The sequence below is a fragment of the Sphaeramia orbicularis genome, chromosome 14 (genome assembly GCF_902148855.1).
Source record: "Sphaeramia orbicularis chromosome 14, fSphaOr1.1, whole genome shotgun sequence".
In the NCBI taxonomy this organism is placed as follows: Eukaryota; Metazoa; Chordata; class Actinopteri; order Kurtiformes; family Apogonidae; genus Sphaeramia; species Sphaeramia orbicularis.
Genome location: NC_043970.1, coordinates 52533058 through 52550540, shown reverse-complemented (window position 1 = coordinate 52550540; position 17483 = coordinate 52533058). Strand labels below are relative to the sequence as shown.

The 17483-nt window shown below is 38.1% G+C and overlaps 1 protein-coding gene across 2 annotated transcripts in view; it reads left to right on the top strand.

The window, feature by feature from the left end:
* uvrag (UV radiation resistance associated gene) overlaps nucleotides 1-17483 on the top strand; it is a 210025-nt gene that overhangs the window by 9117 nt on the left and 183425 nt on the right. For both annotated transcript variants that reach the window (XM_030154428.1, XM_030154427.1), the window contains exons 5-7: nucleotides 4717-4791; nucleotides 4915-5000; nucleotides 15476-15581. In XM_030154428.1, coding sequence (XP_030010288.1) covers nucleotides 4717-4791; nucleotides 4915-5000; nucleotides 15476-15581 — 267 coding nt within the window. The remainder of the gene's footprint in view (nucleotides 1-4716; nucleotides 4792-4914; nucleotides 5001-15475; nucleotides 15582-17483) is intronic.

The following is a 17483-nucleotide window of genomic DNA, read 5'->3' as shown; positions in this document are numbered from 1 at the left end:
TGGAGTAGTTGATGTCATTACAAAAAAATGGACCAATAATTTAACTGCACATGATCCCACAATGTCATGAAAAACTTTGATAAGCACTGAGTCCATAGAACAAATCTGATTACCTCCGCCAGGAAGTATTGTGATCACTTTGCTTTGTGTGTTTGTTTGTTTGTTAGCAACTTTATGGGAAAACTATTACAACCATCTTTACCAAATTTTACCCACAGATAGGCCTTGGCCCTGGGACAAACCCATTAAATTTTGGGCCAAAGTTCAAGGTCACAGCAAGCTTAGAACAATATCTTGTATATGGCACAAAATTGTCCACATCCACTGTGGAATGCGGACTCTGTGGACATTTACATTTAACACTGAAAATCCCATTTACGGCACATTTTTCATTATAACTCATTCGTTTATTTCGAGCATTATAGAATACATGCAAATTCAAAATTCCCCCCAAAAAACCAAATCATTCATTTATACTCGAAAAGGAGTGGGAAGAAGAAAAACTTATTTAATCCCACCCCCATTCTCATCATCAAATAACTGAACATAATAACATTTTAAATACTCACTCCTGTCCTTCAACTTCAAGCCAGAACAAAGGACAAAATAGAACAAAATAGGCCTATACCAAATTAGAATAAACTCATTGGACAGTATTTCAATTGCATAACCAAAATGTGTGTTAAAAAAAAAAAAAAGAAACTGAAACAAAGTACATTCCTGGTGGTGTTACCACAGGTAGCAGTTAACTGTTAACTTGCATGATAATAACTACATACCAACAATGGTAAAAACAAAAAACTGCAATACCACAATTGGTAAAGAACAGCAATAATTACATACCAACAGTGGTAAGAAAAAAAAACAAAAAACTACAATAACACTAGTGGTAAAGGGCAGCACATCCCAGCGATGGTAAGAACAATACCAGATGATAATGGACAACACAGACCAACTAGATGAGGAACAACAAACACACATTAACATTTAAGACAGAGTATTTATGGAACATCAGTTTTAAGACCCTCCATCTTTATACTGGGACCAGACCATATTTTTGTATAACAGTTTAAATCGGTGGATGTTTTGGCATTGCTTGTGTTGGATGTCCAGACTGTTCCAAAGTTTCACACCACGTACAGACACACAAAAGCGTTTACGAGTGGTTCGAAAAAAACTCAACAAATATCGATTGGAATTTAATATAATTTGACATACACATGACTGGTACCAAGCTTCAACTTTTTCTGCTGTATGGAACAACCTGGAAACTGTTTAATTTAAAAATAGTCGATCCACACATGCACACCGTTCCGGGTGCTTGGCGGAGGTTTGCGTTCTCTGAACACTTGTTAATATATGTCATCAATTGCTTTTGTGATAAATGTTTTAAAGAGACTTTGTGGACACCCTGTATTATTACTATTACAGAGATGTACAGATTGATCGGCCGCTCACTGGAACAGGCTGGTGTCGAGTCTGATCAGTGACCAATCGATCAGTCTCAGAAATGAACCTGTCACAGTTGATGGAATTTTACGTCACGCTAATGTCGTATATCACACACAGTAACTGGTCTGTAAATTAAATTAAGAAATGGTCTAAAGCAACCACAGTTATTTTTAACCTCCTTTCAAATAGATCCTATTCAGAACAACCCAGGTCTGAGTTATTTTCACTCTCCTCCACATGTCTTTGTGTTGCTTTCGTGCATATTTTCTGCCCGTGTCCATGTCATGTGGATGAAACCAGTGCATATAAAATGACAGGACGGGGTTTTCCCTGGTTCTCAGAGGATTCAGGTGTAGTCTACTTTGACATCTTATTTCTAACATGATCATTACCAAATGAGTATGTGAACATTTGGGAAAGATAGAGCGCATAAAAAAGGAAATGATTAGATCTGGGGGTTAGGTTTGATGCTCACAACATTGATTTTACCTGAAGTTGGATTGGGTGACTATATGGAAAACTGAAAAAAAAAAAAATTGGTGTAAAGATAAAAACAAAAATAGAGTATTATTTGGACCAATAAACATTTTTCTCTATATATATTGTTATATCGCACAGTCTGGTTGTCTGATAAATCTAATTCTGCTATTAGAGAGTGTAAAAGTTCTGGACTGTGAGTGAAGACGACACAAAGAGAAAAAGACTTGAAGTGAATTTAACATCACACGTCTGCATTCATCACTGCTTAAATGAACCCTGAGTTCGGTTTAATAAGTAGAGGGTGGGAAAAAAGCACTGTCCAAGAAGTTGGAGCTCTATATTCTGTGATTTATGTGAATTAGAGAAGCCCCTGGTGTATTTTTGGACTAAATGTAAATGCTCATTAATAGTCAGTGTTTCTCATATAAGGTTTTCTTTACCATTTCAAGGTTTAGGTGCAGCATCTGTGTGATTTTGGCTGCAAACTAAAGCAAACTCGTGTAAAAACAGCCAAGTGACTTTTCTCGGATTAAATTATTTCTTTACAAAGTTTCCTTTTTGAGTTTTTGTTCATAGTATTTATTTGCTTTGGCTTTACCAACTTTGTGTAAAGCATTTAGTAATGAGAATGATTGAAAATGGCACTCAGTTATATTTATTTATTTTTATTGTATTAATGTACATTTTGTTGCCCTATTTATGTGTCTTAAGACCTCTGATATATAATTGAAATCTCCATCAATGTAGTGAAATTATCAGAATCAGAGTCAGATGTTTTAAAGAAATCAAACTGAGAGTAGAACAACAAAAGTATACGTCTGTATCTCATTATACACGATATGGACACAAGTATTTGGACACGTTGAATTCAGGTGTTTCTTTTCTATCATCTACTTTTTTCACATCTCACTTAGGAAGAAAAATCTGCCATTAAACTTTAAGGAAATATTTATAAACCATATGGACGTAAATATTGGGACACACCATGTCTACAGCTGTAAGATGTCCAGTTTGTGATGACTGAGATCATCACAGAGAAAACATTACAACATCTGTGTCATTGTCCAAATACTTATGGACCTGACTGAAAATGAAGATGAAGCTGAGATTATACCATCAGCCAATTTGCAGGAAATAGATTCAAACACAAGGTAAAGGCACTAAAGACACTTACTCTGATTTTTTTTTTTTAATGACTAATGTACCTTTTGTTCACAGCTGTAGTAACAATCCTAGGTTTTGGTAAAATTGGATATAAGGCGTCATACATGAGAGGTGCAGCATCTCTACTACACTATATGGACCAAAATAATTGGACACATCATGTCTACAGCTGTAAGATGTCCTGTTCATGATGATTTGAAATAAAAACATCAATATTTCCTTAAAGTTTAATAGGATTTTTCTTCCTAAGTGAGATGTGACAAAAGTAGATGGTTAGTTGTGATAGAAAATTATTATTTACAGTCAGAGCACGAAAATCTTTTTAGAAATTTGGAGGTACAACATTTAAAATCATAGTCATGGATTAAAAAAACAAAATTAATGTTGAGAGAAATTAAGTAAAAAAATATTTCTGAGGTGTTTTGGAGGCAAAGATAATTTAAACCAAATTAACCAATGCAATGATATTTATTCCAATATAAAACTATATTATGACATTAGTCGTTATTGTTTTGTATCCCAGACCCCTGTTAGAAAAGAAACACCTGAATTCAACGTGTCCACATACTTTTGTCCATATATACAGTTAGGGATGTAACGATAGGAAAATTTCATATCACGGTTATTGTGACCAAAATTATCATGGTTATCATTATTAATCGCGGTATTGTTGAAATGTGTTTAAAATGTTCAAAAAGTACTTATACACACTGAGATAATGTAACCAAGGTTAGTTTTGAAAAAAAAAAAAGAAATAACAGGCACAATCTACTTTCTGTTGGCAGAAACATTAAAATATTAACATGTAAACATCAAACATACAAATGTGCACTAAAGATGGCACCTTATGGCCAGAAGAGATATCTGCACTGGGGGGGGGGGTTAATAGGATTTTATCAATGTCAGTGCCATTGTCAATTCTACTAACCAATCCAATTCCTTATCAATTCTCCTGTTGATTCCTGAGTGTTTTTTTTTTGAGTGGGAAAAAAAGTATTTGGACAGGTCATAGTGGAGCTTGTTTGACCATTTTCCAAATCAAATCATTCATAATGTCACACAGATACACTATTGTACACACACAAACAGAAAGCGGAACACAGTCATATTTTCCTGAACTGTTTAATGAACAAATGTAGATATGCTGAAAGAATGAGGATTTAAAAACATGTTAGGGTGATCTGCTTCACCAGGAAATGAGCAGCATCACTGTGATTTTCAAAGTGCGGTAATCGAACACGGTTATCATGATAATTTGAATTTAAACGGTAATACTAACCGTTGGAAATTTTACCGCGGTTTATCGCTATACCGGTAATCTTTACATCCCTATATACAGTGTTGTCAGACAGATCCCAGTGTGAATTTACCAATTATTATGAGTTTAATACTGAAGGAAGTTGCTCATCTGCTTAAGAACATCTGCTGTAAACTATTCACTCAAACTGAATGTAAATCCTTTAACATCTCCTTGACTCTAAGTGTTGTTGTGATCTTGTCTCGGTGTGCAAGGTTGTTTTTAAAGCCATCAAGTGGAGCCCATGGCATCATCCGTCCAGATGCCCACTGTCCTTTGTTCTGTCTCTACAATGAGCCTTTACTGTCTGTCTTTGTCCACAGATTCGATCCAGGAATCCAAATGAGATCATATTTGGATTGAACGATGGCTACTATTCAGCTGACTTTGATCATAAGGTACGGCCTCCGTCCATCTCCAGAGCGTCTACACGAGAACAGAATACCTCGTCCTAATCTCATTAGCTTTATTTGGACGCTGTTTCACTTTTGGACTAAAATGCTGCCATGTGGCTTTTGCAGGATCAGTCAGAACGGAAGAAAAACAGTCAGCTTCAGGTCGACCAGAGTTCAGTTCGGAACTCCTACAGCGTCTTCTCTTTGCTCAGGTAAGATGATGCCATGCAGCAGCGTTACACCCAATCAAAGCATCGTCAGGATGTAGTTTGGTGTTTGTTTTTTAACCCATAAAGACCCAAACAGCCACCGGCAACCAAAATCATCTACTGATATAAAATGTTTAATAACTTCTGAACCACGAAAACTATCAATATATGTAAATAACTGGTGTAAAATACAGTTTGTCATATTTTCATGGTCATCAGATATGACCCATTTGGACGTTCAGAGGCTTCGTAGTTACCGTGGAAACACTGGCATCCTCTACAACACTGATTCACCAGTAAAACCCACGGAACTGGATCAGTGACAGTGGATGGACACACTTGTTTTTGCATTCAGTTATTGGTGTCTTTGCTGAAAAAATCACTTTTTCTTCAGTTTTATCTGTCTTTGATACAATAACCCTCAACTTTAATCTGAGCTTTTATGAATATCTACATGATCAGTGAAGTAAATACAGGATTTATTGCCTGATTTTCACTGAAAGAATGTGAAATACAGAGGATATATTCTAATAAATGCTGATGAATCACTTAAGAAAAGTTTAAAAAAAAGAGAGAAATTCATTTGGGATCTGCCGCAAAACTAGTCCTAGGTCTTTATGGGTTAATTTATTGCATCTATACAGTCCAACAGCATTTCCCCTAGAGTCTCTCCTTTGGATTATATCTAAGTTCAGAAGAGTTTTTCCACGATATTAGCTTTTATTTGATTTAGGGGCATCTTTTGCCTTAGTTTGATAGTATATTATTGGAGATGAGATGGTAAATATGTAAGTTCATCTGGACCAAAAGTCAATATAGGGACCTTTAACCACTCCACTGGCTTTTTAGCTCAGTGGCCATGAGCTGTTGTGAAGCCAGCATTGTCTTTGTCTTCATCTTCGTTAGCAATTTCTTCAAACGTAATTTCCCACAATACTACTGGTTCACAGTTCTGAGGAATTTAAATTTTTACCTTATGTTTTTTTTTTTTTTTTTTTTTTTTTTTTTTTTTACAAATTTTTGAAATATTACAAATATGCCTTCACTCATAATGGTCCATATTTTGATGGTTTATAACATGTAAATGGTTGCAGATATCAATATAATTCCTATTGATCACTGATAGAAGTCATATATGGACTTTGATTGAATTAGCTGAGTTCTCCTCCAGTGAAAGTACCACCCACTTCCATAGGGAGACTGATCTCCTGCATCCAGACCACAGGACTGTAACATAGAAGCAGAAGCTGACAACCTGACAAATTCAACTGGGAATTGATTCTTGATAGAACATGACGATAAGATACAGGGATATTAGTCCTATTTTTAAAATTTATTGCAAATATACAGTCCAGCAGCAATTCTCCTAGAGTCTCTCCTTTGGATTTCAGCTAAGTCCAGAAGAGTTTTTCCACAATATTAGCATTTTATTTGATTGACGGGCATCTTTTGCCTTAGTTTGATAGTATATTATTGGAGATGAGATTGTAAATTTGTAAGTTCGTCTGGACCAGAATTCAAAACCTTTAACCACTCCATTGGTTTTTTTTTTTGACTTAATGGAACGTAGTTATTTCAAGACAGAAATGGTTTTCAGAGTTTCTCCTGCATTTGTGTCTGTATGTTGTGCATGTGTTCGGAGTATTTCATGTCCACCAGATGGTGCCACAGGAAAGCCAACTTTAACCCAGTTCAGTGTAAGCTCTACCTTTCAGAACAGAACCTGAATGTAGTTTAATCCTGGACACAAGTGAAAAAATCCATTAATTCTAAGAAGTTCATCAGACTTAAATCACCCTCCCATCAGGCAAGGATCAGACTGAGTATTTTCAACTTCATTAGACATAACATATTAAATGTCAGTGGTTTGTTGCAGTACATATATACACCACATGAAGGCGACAGACATATGCTGAGTGAGTTAACTGTAAAGGAGGGAAATCCTGGGATGGAAACGCGAACTTGACCCGACATCATTCAGTCCTGGCATCTGTTGACAAACAGGCTTGTTGTGCTACTTTTCTATTCAAGTATTATAGAGTGTAAACACCACTTTTAGCCTGAAGCAGGGCTTCCCCCGAGGGAAACACACAGGAAACCTCATAATTACCCTGCATTTGTGTAAAAATAAGTGCATATCAGGAGGTTTTAGGATAGAAACGTCCAGAATAGTTAAAGGATCCTGTCATTAGAAGCATTATGAAGGTTTCCACAGCTTTGCTTTTAGAGTAATTAAACAGCGTCTTTATGTGTCACCGACCTTAAAGGGTGAAGAGAATACAGTCTAAAAGTGGTGTATTTTTATGTGAGAGGGCACCGTTTCCTCCCCTGCAGCTTACAAAAGCGAAATCCCACTTAAAATTGTAACTTTTACGAGTCCTGCTCTTGCTTCAGAGGCTTCACCCACATCGTCTGAGACCCTGTGGCGTTCACCACATTTACATCCATCCCCTTCTTCCCTCACGTTGTTCAGTCTGGAGCTCCTCACCCCTTCAGAGGTTTTTTTCCTCAGCTCAGTGGGCTCATATGCTTATGGTTTATGATCATGTGCTGTAGAATGATTCATCAGATATTGTACTCTCCAACAGGGATTATCCTCCCACCCCCCCGTGCTGCAGAACCATATACCTCTTAGTCTCTGACCTCCAGAGCTCAGCTGTTTCCAGATTGCGGTAACTTTGTGGAGGTCTGCTTGTAAAATTGTGTGTCTTGTAAATATCTGCTTTTGTTGTTGTTACAAGCCAGGATAACATTCATTAAAAATGATATAAGACATTCATAGAAACATCTGTAGCGGTCAGTATCCGCTGGTTTATCCATCATGTTTTGAGCTAAATAATAGCGTCCTCATTTGTTTGGCTACATCTTATTGTTCTGGAGGGTTTGCTCTATTTTATGTCCAGGAACACTGATTCACAAGGGACACCCACAGTGTCAGATACTCTCACCCAACTTCTTCCACTCTGCCTTGGCTCGGTGAACCACATTTCTTAGTGCAGAGCTTTAATGGAAAACTACGAGAGCTTCTTTTGCTGAGGATCCCCTGATCTTGATTAATGACGGTAATTTGTCAGCAGATTCACATTGTGCTTTTCGGCTTGGCTACGGCCGACGACGCTCCTCGGCCGTGTGAGGAACAAAGTGATGCGGTCTCCAAAAGACAACACATCTCAGACAGAGAGATGAAGACTGAGGCTACAGATCATCAATCAACGAGCCCCGGTGTCTTCCACAGAGACTTTCACAGAGATTGAGCCACATCTCGCGTAGACCAGGGCCTCTCTCGGATGACGAAGATGATACAGCTGTTATTTTCTGTAAAGTAGACCTAAAAAGTTGCGTTATTGTCATCACCTGATTGAGCTGGATCTTATATTAACAAAAAAAATATGAGACGAAGAGTCGGTGGTGAACTGACAGTTAAGAATGGCTTCCTTTTATGGCCTGATGTGCTTGAAGTGCTGAGTAAGTAGAAGTACTTAAGTGTCTCCTGGGTTCATACTTAGAGCTTTCAGACTCCGAAGAGGCATATACTTACTTTTAGACCCCAACGTGTGTTTATAGTTACAACTACAACAGAACGATGTATGAAAAAGCATCACATTGCAGGGTTTTCCCCAGGATCGCAGAGGATTTTTTTTGGTGCTGTAACGGCTTTTTATTGTTTGCCTAAAAGCGATGCATTTCTGCATAGTTTTGGATCTGTATTATTATAGTGTTTACGAAACTGAAATGCAAAACAAAGCTGCTCATTGATGAAATAAACATGCAATTTCAATTTTGTGCGTAATGTCAGACCCCCACTTTTAAAGAGCTCATTTCCAGAAAAGTCTGTAGCAAAGAAATATGTTCCCTTACGTCTGTAGGAGGTGATTTATTTGGCTGGAGAATATCTGAACAACCTCAGTGCTTCATTTATAATGTAATGCGGGGACATGTATTACCTATTAGAAAAAACATTCGGCAATATCACATTTTTGCATGTCGCAATATCAGTAATAAGTAATATGTAGAGGCACACATTCAGATGCATCTCCATCCTTTCTCTTGTTTTTATGTTTTCCATGCCAGCGCTGGAGAGAAATCTGTCTGAATCCATTATCATTTGAGAATAGATGAGTAAACTCCCTGGCTCGTTTGCGTTTCTTTGAGCCAATCACAGTCGTCTTGGACCACACGAGGCCAGAGATGCAACAACCGTGACTTTGCAAAGAATGCAGTGGGGAACTTGTTTTGGTGGAACGTTTGCACATGGGGAGGCGAGTCCTGGCGTTAAAACGGCACGAAGAGAAAAAAAAAGCTGACCTGCCTTATTGAACGATCTGAATCAGTGAAACTGGCTGCAGGCCACTTCCTGTGAGCCAGACTTAAGTGATAACCAGACCACTCTGCGTGCTGATTGGTCAACAGTTGCCCTTGTGTCACATGGTGTACATCATTCTCAGGACACATCTCAACCTCATGGAGCCCAAAGGGTAAACTTTGTTCTTTCACCCCTGTGATCAGAGCCATGTGTTGCTCATGTTTCCTGATTTGCTGGTGTCTGCTCCTGTGTGAGGCGTTCATGTACATACGGTACAGTGAGCGTCAACAGAAGCTCTGCGGTGGTGAAGCTCCGTGTGAGGTTCTCATGCCCCTGGGTTGTTGAAGCGATAATGCTTTCCTGCAGGCAGCGTCCGAGGCCTGCTCACCTGTTGGACGGAGCTGGATCTTAGACTTAGGCTTAGGCTTTAAATCTCCGTGAAGATTCGGTCGTATGGATTTGGATGCTCTTGTTTTTCATTTCACACCTCTGGAGTGGACTTGGACTGAATCAAAGCTCCCATGCACATTCTTTAAGAAAGTATATTTTTTCTATTTAGGCTCTGGACCTGTAACTGTAATCCTGGTTTGGCTCCTTTCCACCCAATGCTCGACTTGTGAGGTTTTTTTTTTTTGTTTTTTTTTTTGGTCAGACCTTCTATTTCACATTATATTCTCTTCAAACCTACATTCTGATCTTTTAATACAGGAGTTACTCACTCTGCCTTTGAAATAACACCTCAACCTAAACCACCAAAGCTTCCTCTTTTTCAGATGTTTCGCTTCTTGATTAAAGACAGTAGTTTTGACCCTGTAAATCTTTTAAATGAAATGTATTGAGGTTTTCCACATATTTTATGGGAATCCAGGGCAGTGATTTTAGTGTTAGTGTCAACTTATCAACAGTGTTTGTGAACCCTTGAGACTATTTTGAGGTAAAAACAACGTCTTCTCAGGATGTCTTTGTGTGTCTCTGCTGTAGTTGTCGTGTAAACACCGCTTATAGCCAACGACATCAGTTCGGAATATGAAGAACAAAACAACGAACACAGTCTTATCTATCCTTCCATGTTCTGAAGATTGAGACAATGCAAGTGGTTGTGTTTGATCAGTTTTTGGACATAAATGCAGAATTTTGTTCAATGATTTCTGTAAATTCATGGTGCAATCACAACCAATAAACACATGTGAACAGCTCTCCAGCTGCCCTCCCCATGGAAAACAAAAGGGCAGAATGTGAAGTGCATAGATTCCAGGTGTTATTCATGTCTTCTGTTGTTTTTATTCTTGGTAGAGAGGTGCAAATTGGGACCTTATCCTCGATTTGTTGTCTGTTGTTTAGAGTCTGTTCTCTGACTTCTCTGTTCACCCTGAACTGTGGAGTCACTGGAACTGAATTCAGTATATTCATTTCTCCTCATGGTTGTTTCCTCTGACCCAGGTCTGTTTGACAAGGGCATTAGGCACACTCCCATGTGATGAATCGCTGAAAAAGTGGCCAAACCACATAATGTTCAATGTAATTATATTAGTGTTTTGCCAGAGGAATGCAGCTATGGTATTTGTCTGGTAAATGAAAGCCAAAATATTAATTTTTACTCCTTATCGTTCTTTTCCACAATTATTTCTGTCACTTTTCATGAAAACAGGGCGACTGAACCCTCTCCACAAGACGCTTAAATACTTCACTTCTTGTTTGATTTTTGATTTTGTCCTTACCTGTCTTTTTCCTCTCTCCTTCCCATTCTCTTTTCCATGAAGTATTAAAGTCAAAAAGTATTTTTCAGAACATCAAATTGTCTGTAATATGTGTAAAGAATTGAAGGAATGCATGCAAATAAGACAACAGTTTTCATTTGACTGTGGAGACGACACTAACTTGGGCTGTTTTTATTGTGAAAGGAGTTTGCATCGTCTGTTCCAAACCCGCTGGATCAAGCAGCAGCGTTGCACAGGCCTTAATTTACCAAGTTGTAGTTGTTTTCCTCTGTGGCGTCGACTTCGGCACCCATGCCTCTTCTTTTCCTTATCTCTGTAAGCCAGATGGCACATCTGCAGAGCTGATTCTTATTCAGCACTGATTACAGATGCTGGACCACAACAAAACATGTAAACGGTTGTAAATATTTATTTAAAGACCATCAGAAAAGGTAAATGAACAGAAAACAGAAGATGTGGGGAGGAGAGGCTGCCAGATACGCTGCCCTTCATCTAAAAGAAAAGTTCTTTCAAACATTTAACACTTTAACTTTTGTATTTTATGTTCATGTAAAAGCCCCTATTAAAAGATACCTTCTGTTTATCGAGGGATCTGGAAGTTTCAACAGCACCAGTTTTTTCCGACACCCCTGCAGGCTCGAGGGCCACAATCAAAGGAGTAAATGTTATTGTTTTTCTGATGTTATCGACATCAATGGTTGAGTGCTCGGCCTCAGTCATAACTTCCTGCAAATCCGTCGTGGCCTAACTCTTGGGTACCTCTCATGCCTTGGAAAAGTTTTCACGACTCATGACAGAGCGATCTCTGGACAGTCGCCCGAACAGTGATAAAACTGTTGCCACAGCGAGGATGTTGCTCCGCACCCCAGTCCATGGGCTGCGATAGGGCTTGAAGGGCAGGCGTTAGGCCAAGTCGCAGGAAATGATAAGAGGGCAGACATGCGTGAAAAGGAGGGGAGATAACTCTTTTCACCTGGGGAAAAGGCCCTATCGGATTCTCCCATCGCAATGACCTAAACAGTTGAAGCTGTCAAAACAGATTTGCCCTGATGTTCCAAAAGACTATCTCTGAGTGGTATCACTGTCACCTCGGGTAGATGAAAAAAACACAAGCAGAAAATATGAAATGACTTTTTCCGCAGGACTCCATCTTCAGACTCTGTATTTACATAGTCATAAAAGCTTTTTCTGACCTAGTTGCCAGAAAGAGGCAATAATAACCAGAGGTGACTGTGTGAGTTTCATAACAAAAAAGCCACTGGGATTTGTAAAATTATCCCTCCAAGCTGGAAGCCAGTTTAAAAGAGCCTCTTACACTAAACCCACTGAAGAGTCAATTTCTTGAAGACTTAATGCAAGTGCATACCAGAGGAAAACCCTCTTCTCATCACCCTTATGACCCAACCACATTCCCCTCTTTTTGTCTGCTATGATCACAGTCTGTAGTTTCTGTTTGTTTCTTGAATTCCACCTTAAAGCTTCGCTGGTATCACAAACAGACACTGTATCATTATACAGTGTCCACAAAGTCGTTTTACAGCTAAATACATTTACTACAAAAGCAAGTGATGAGATATGTTAATCAGATTTGTTCTATGTACTCAGTGGTTATCAAAGCTAAAAATAACTGTGGTTGCTTTAGACCATTTCTTAATTTAATTTACAGACCGGTTACTGTGTGTGATATGTGACATTAGCGTGAAAATTGCATTAACTGTGACAGGTTCATTTTTGAGACTGGTCGCTGATCAGACTCGACACCAGCCTGTTCCAGGGAGTGGCCGATCAATCTGTACATGTCTGTAGTAGTAATAATACAGGGTGTCCACAAAGCCTCTTTACAATTTAAAATATTTATTACAAAAGCAATTAAGGAGATGTGTCAATCAGATTTGTTCTATGGACTCAGTGGTTATCAAAGACTAGCGGCATTGTATCCGTGGTGCCATTGTACGACAGCATGGTAAGTAGAACTTGTCTGCCACCGCTATCCATTTGTAAACTACCATTTACTCATGCATTGTGCAGGTAATAATTTGAGGGAAGAGCATGTATTTGTTTTGCCTGTCAAGTATGATTAAATTCATACAGCGGTAGTGAACTGCAGCTTTCACATTGTAGCATCGTCTGCTAGCAGTAGAAATGTCGTGAACGGCAGCATAACCACTTCCAAAAATGGAGTATGGCGGCAGGGATGAAGAATTCAAAGTAGAGAGAGGCTAAAATCGCCCAGCATACCTCACAGCATTTGAATACGGACATAAAATTGTGCCTAGTAGATAGTCAGGTAATGTTTCTATTCATTTGGCGAGTTTGGCGGTGATCAGGCCTGTGAAGGCTGAGGAAAATCCGTACAAACGCCCTCCTGTGCTGCAACATCGATGGAACACAGAGTGTGTATTATATAGTAGGATTTTGGATGACCTTCAACCAACCATCATGTCCCAGGTAGATGTCACACCCCCACATTGGGTTCTGCATCATAGTGGGTTTCTAAATCAAACATTTCCAGACTGGTGGATTGGAAGGGATGGTCCAATTCCCTGGACACCTTGTTCACCAGATATCACTACCCTGGATTTATTTCTATGGGGTTATGTTAAAGGTATGGTGTTTCGAACAAAGATACGGGACATCAGCGACCATTGATGAGGCTCAAGGTTATAATAGTTTTGGATTTTTCATTATAGTTTAATTTTATTTAGTTTTGAGTTTTTTTCTGTAATTCAGTTACTTTTAATTCATTTTTAGACCAGGTTTGCTAGTTTTTATTCGTTTAAATTTTTTTTCTAAATGCTTAGTTTTAGTTTAGTTTTAGTATTAATTTTAGTTTTGTCATATCTTTTATCATCTTCACATTCAAATAAATCCTGTACAGGACTCTGAATTCTCCAAACTTTAGTCTCCATGTTTCCAGGTAGAGCGGGGACCAGAAGACGACTCCAAACAAGTGACAAGAAGTGACGGATCGTGAAGTACCGTATGGTGCTGCTAGCTAAAATTGCTAGAGCAAAATAAATTGATTTCGTATCAATCCGACACTGACAAAAATGAAAACTAAGGGAATTTTATCCTTAATTTTTTTTATCAGTTTTAGTTAGTTTTGTAAGCACACAATCCAGTTTCAGTTTATTGTTTTTTCTTTTAATTACAGTTTTTATTTATTTCAGTTAACGAAAAGGTTTTTTCAGTTCTAGTTTTCATCATTTCGTTAGTTTTCGTTAACGATAATAACCTTGATGAGGCTATGATACAGCCAACGGGGAATCCAATCCAGTACTGTGTAGATGTGCTTCGTGCAACTAATGGTGCCCATATAGAGATGGATTAAGTGAGGCTAAAAGCTTAAATATATACTGTTCATTTTGGAATAATTTCCTCATTTCCACTGTTCATTTGCTTTTGTAAAAAATGTGTTAAATCCTAAAGAGACTTTATGGACACCCTGTATTTCATACTTCAGTAGAGCAGCCCATGTCCTCAGTCTTCAGTAAATGTTTTATCATTGCATCTAAGCTCACCACTCACCACAGCTACCACATCTAAAAGGCTTTAACTATCGGATATTTTCTATAAATGTATAGGAATACATTGGTGAAGACAACGGATAGAAATGAAACCAGTCAACTAAACCATTCTGTACTTGTTAAAACTACAAAGTAATCGAACCCACTGAGGCGACCTCTCTTGTCGTCACGGTGTTGGATTGTTGTCCTGGGTGGTGTCGCGGACAGTTCTCTGTCTTTTTCTGTGGGTTCTGGACTTGAAGAACACACCCCCTGGAAGTTAATTCCCACCATGACTGATGGCCAAAATAATACTCACTCTTGTAATTAGTGTCCGTACAATTCTGTTCCCTATTTCCATGATGACACTGACGCGGCATTTGGAAACAGACCTCCATTTTCACGGTTGTAATTAGTCGTCCCTTTGAGGTTTGTCTTCACGTCCCAGATTGATGGATTCAGGTCGTCCACGCCGTATTTCATCTCGTAATGTGGTTAGATTATTAGAAAAACAAAATTAAACCGTTGGTGATATTTGTGGTTTGTGGTAGTGACGGACTTGGTAAAGTTCTCAAGATCCTTTTTGTGCTTTGTTTGATATCAGAACTTGTCATTAAGTTTTATAGAGTTGGAGGCTCCTCAGTCCAAGCAGAACAATAAAGATCAACCCTTGTAAATTAAAAACCAAAACAAACCCACTGTACAATAATTGTCCACATGGGGACAATCATGACTTCTGCGATGCCCTCCAAACAGTCCCTGTAAACATCCAAGTCAAATGAAATGAAATGCAGGTGGAGTCACAACACTCCATTTTTTTTTTTTTATTCGTCCAGTAAATTTAGTGGCCTCTCAGAAGCCTAGTTTTAATCACAGTGTTGCTCTTGTGGTCTAGTGTGTGATTACAAACACTGTTCTGGATGCTGACTTTGTGTTCTTGTCCTTCTGTAGGCTTCACACGGCCCAGAGAGCCATTAAACAGACCCAAGTGACGGTGCAGAGGATCGGAAAGGAGATCGAGGAAAAACTGAGGACGACGGCATCCTGCACAGAGCGGGTGAGCATGGTTCTACATCCCAACAACAAATTAACATGAAGATTTGTCTCTAAACACATTCTACACGTGAGAAAGTAGAACGGCATCATCTCCAGTACTGAGTTGTGAAATGCTGAACTGTTTTCCCTCCCTCAACCCCTCATGTTGTAAAAATGACAGCACATAAAACAGCAAAGTTATGGTTGTAAATAACACAGAAAGATGGCATACAGTTGCTAACTTGCGTAAATAGAAAAACTTGTACAAATAAGGAAAAAAATACTAATTACATTAGTGTTATTTGACATGCCCTATATGGACAAAAGTATTGGGACACTTTGAATTCATGTGTTTCTTTTCTAACAGGGGTCTGGGATACAAAACAATAACGACTAATGTCATAATGTAGTTTTATATTGGGATAAATATCATTGCATTGGTTAGTTTGGTTTAAATTATCTTTGCTTCCAAAATGCTTCAGAAATGGTTTTTCCTTAATTTCTCTCAACTTTGAGAGAAATTAAGCTTCTGTTTTTAATCCATAACTATAATTTTAAATGTTCTACCTCTAAGTTTCAAAAATATTTTTTATGCTGTGACTGTAAATGATAATTTTCTACCTGAACTAACCATGTACTTTCTTCTCACTGAGGAAGAAAAAATCTCCAAATAAACTTTAAGGAAATATTGATGTTTTTATCTCAAATCATCACGAACAGGACATCTTACAGCTGTCTTTGCTTCCAAATACCTCAGAGATGGTTTTTACTTTATTTCTCTCAACATTGATTTTTTTTTTAAACCATGATTTTAAATGTTCTATTGCTAAATTTCAAAATTATTTTTCACTCTCTGACTGTAAATAATAATTTTCTACCACAACTAATCATTTCCTTTCTTCACATCTCACTTAAGAAGAAAAATCTCCTATTAAACTTTAAGGAAATATTGATGTTTTTATCTCAAATCATCATGGACAGGACATCTTACAGCTGTAGACATGATGTGTCCAATTATTTTTGTCCACATAGTGCAGTAGAGATGCTGCACCTCTCATGACGCCTTATATCCAATTTTGCCAAAACCAAACACTGTAGCCACAGCTGTGAATGAAAGGTACATTAGTCATTAAAAAAATCAGAGTAAGTGTCTTTAGTGCCTTTACCTTGTGTTTGAATCTATTTCCTGTGAACCGGCTGATGTTATCTCAGCTTCATCTTCATTTTCAGTCAGGTCCATAAGTATTTGGACAATGACACAGATGTTGTAATGTTTTCTCTGTTCACCATCACAGTGGATCTGAAATGAACCAAAGTGTGGACTTTCAGCTTTAATTCAAGGGGTTTTACCAAAATATTGCATTAACCATTTAGGAATTACAACCATATTAAACCTGTTCCATCCATTTTTAGAGGCTCAAACATAATTGGACAAACTAAGATGGTTTTAATCATCAGGATTGTTCTAATACCTGGAGTTTGGAACACATGGACCCCTGGAGATGCTTTTCCAGACTTTACTATTTATGTGTGGGTGTTTGTGCCCTCGGTTTGGTCTTCAGGAACTGAAAAATGACTCAGCCACTGAACAACATCTCGTTTCTTAATCTTCTAAATTACAGAATTTGTGTCTCTGTCTAAATACTTGTGGCCCCGGGTGTACGTTAAACACAGTATGAACTTGGACAGATATTGGTCATTTTTAAGGTGGATAGAGTATACTTTACTGCTGCCTTCTGTGAACAGGCCCTCAGAGTTTCAGATCAGCACATATATCTTAAATTTGCATGATTTTCAAATCTAACTTAACATATTTCACATATTTTTATCATTCAGATTCAGCTGGATGGTTAATAACACGTTGTCTTTTACTCAAAACGCATATGTATTCCTGCACGTGTACATGGAGTGTAACTCTGGAAGA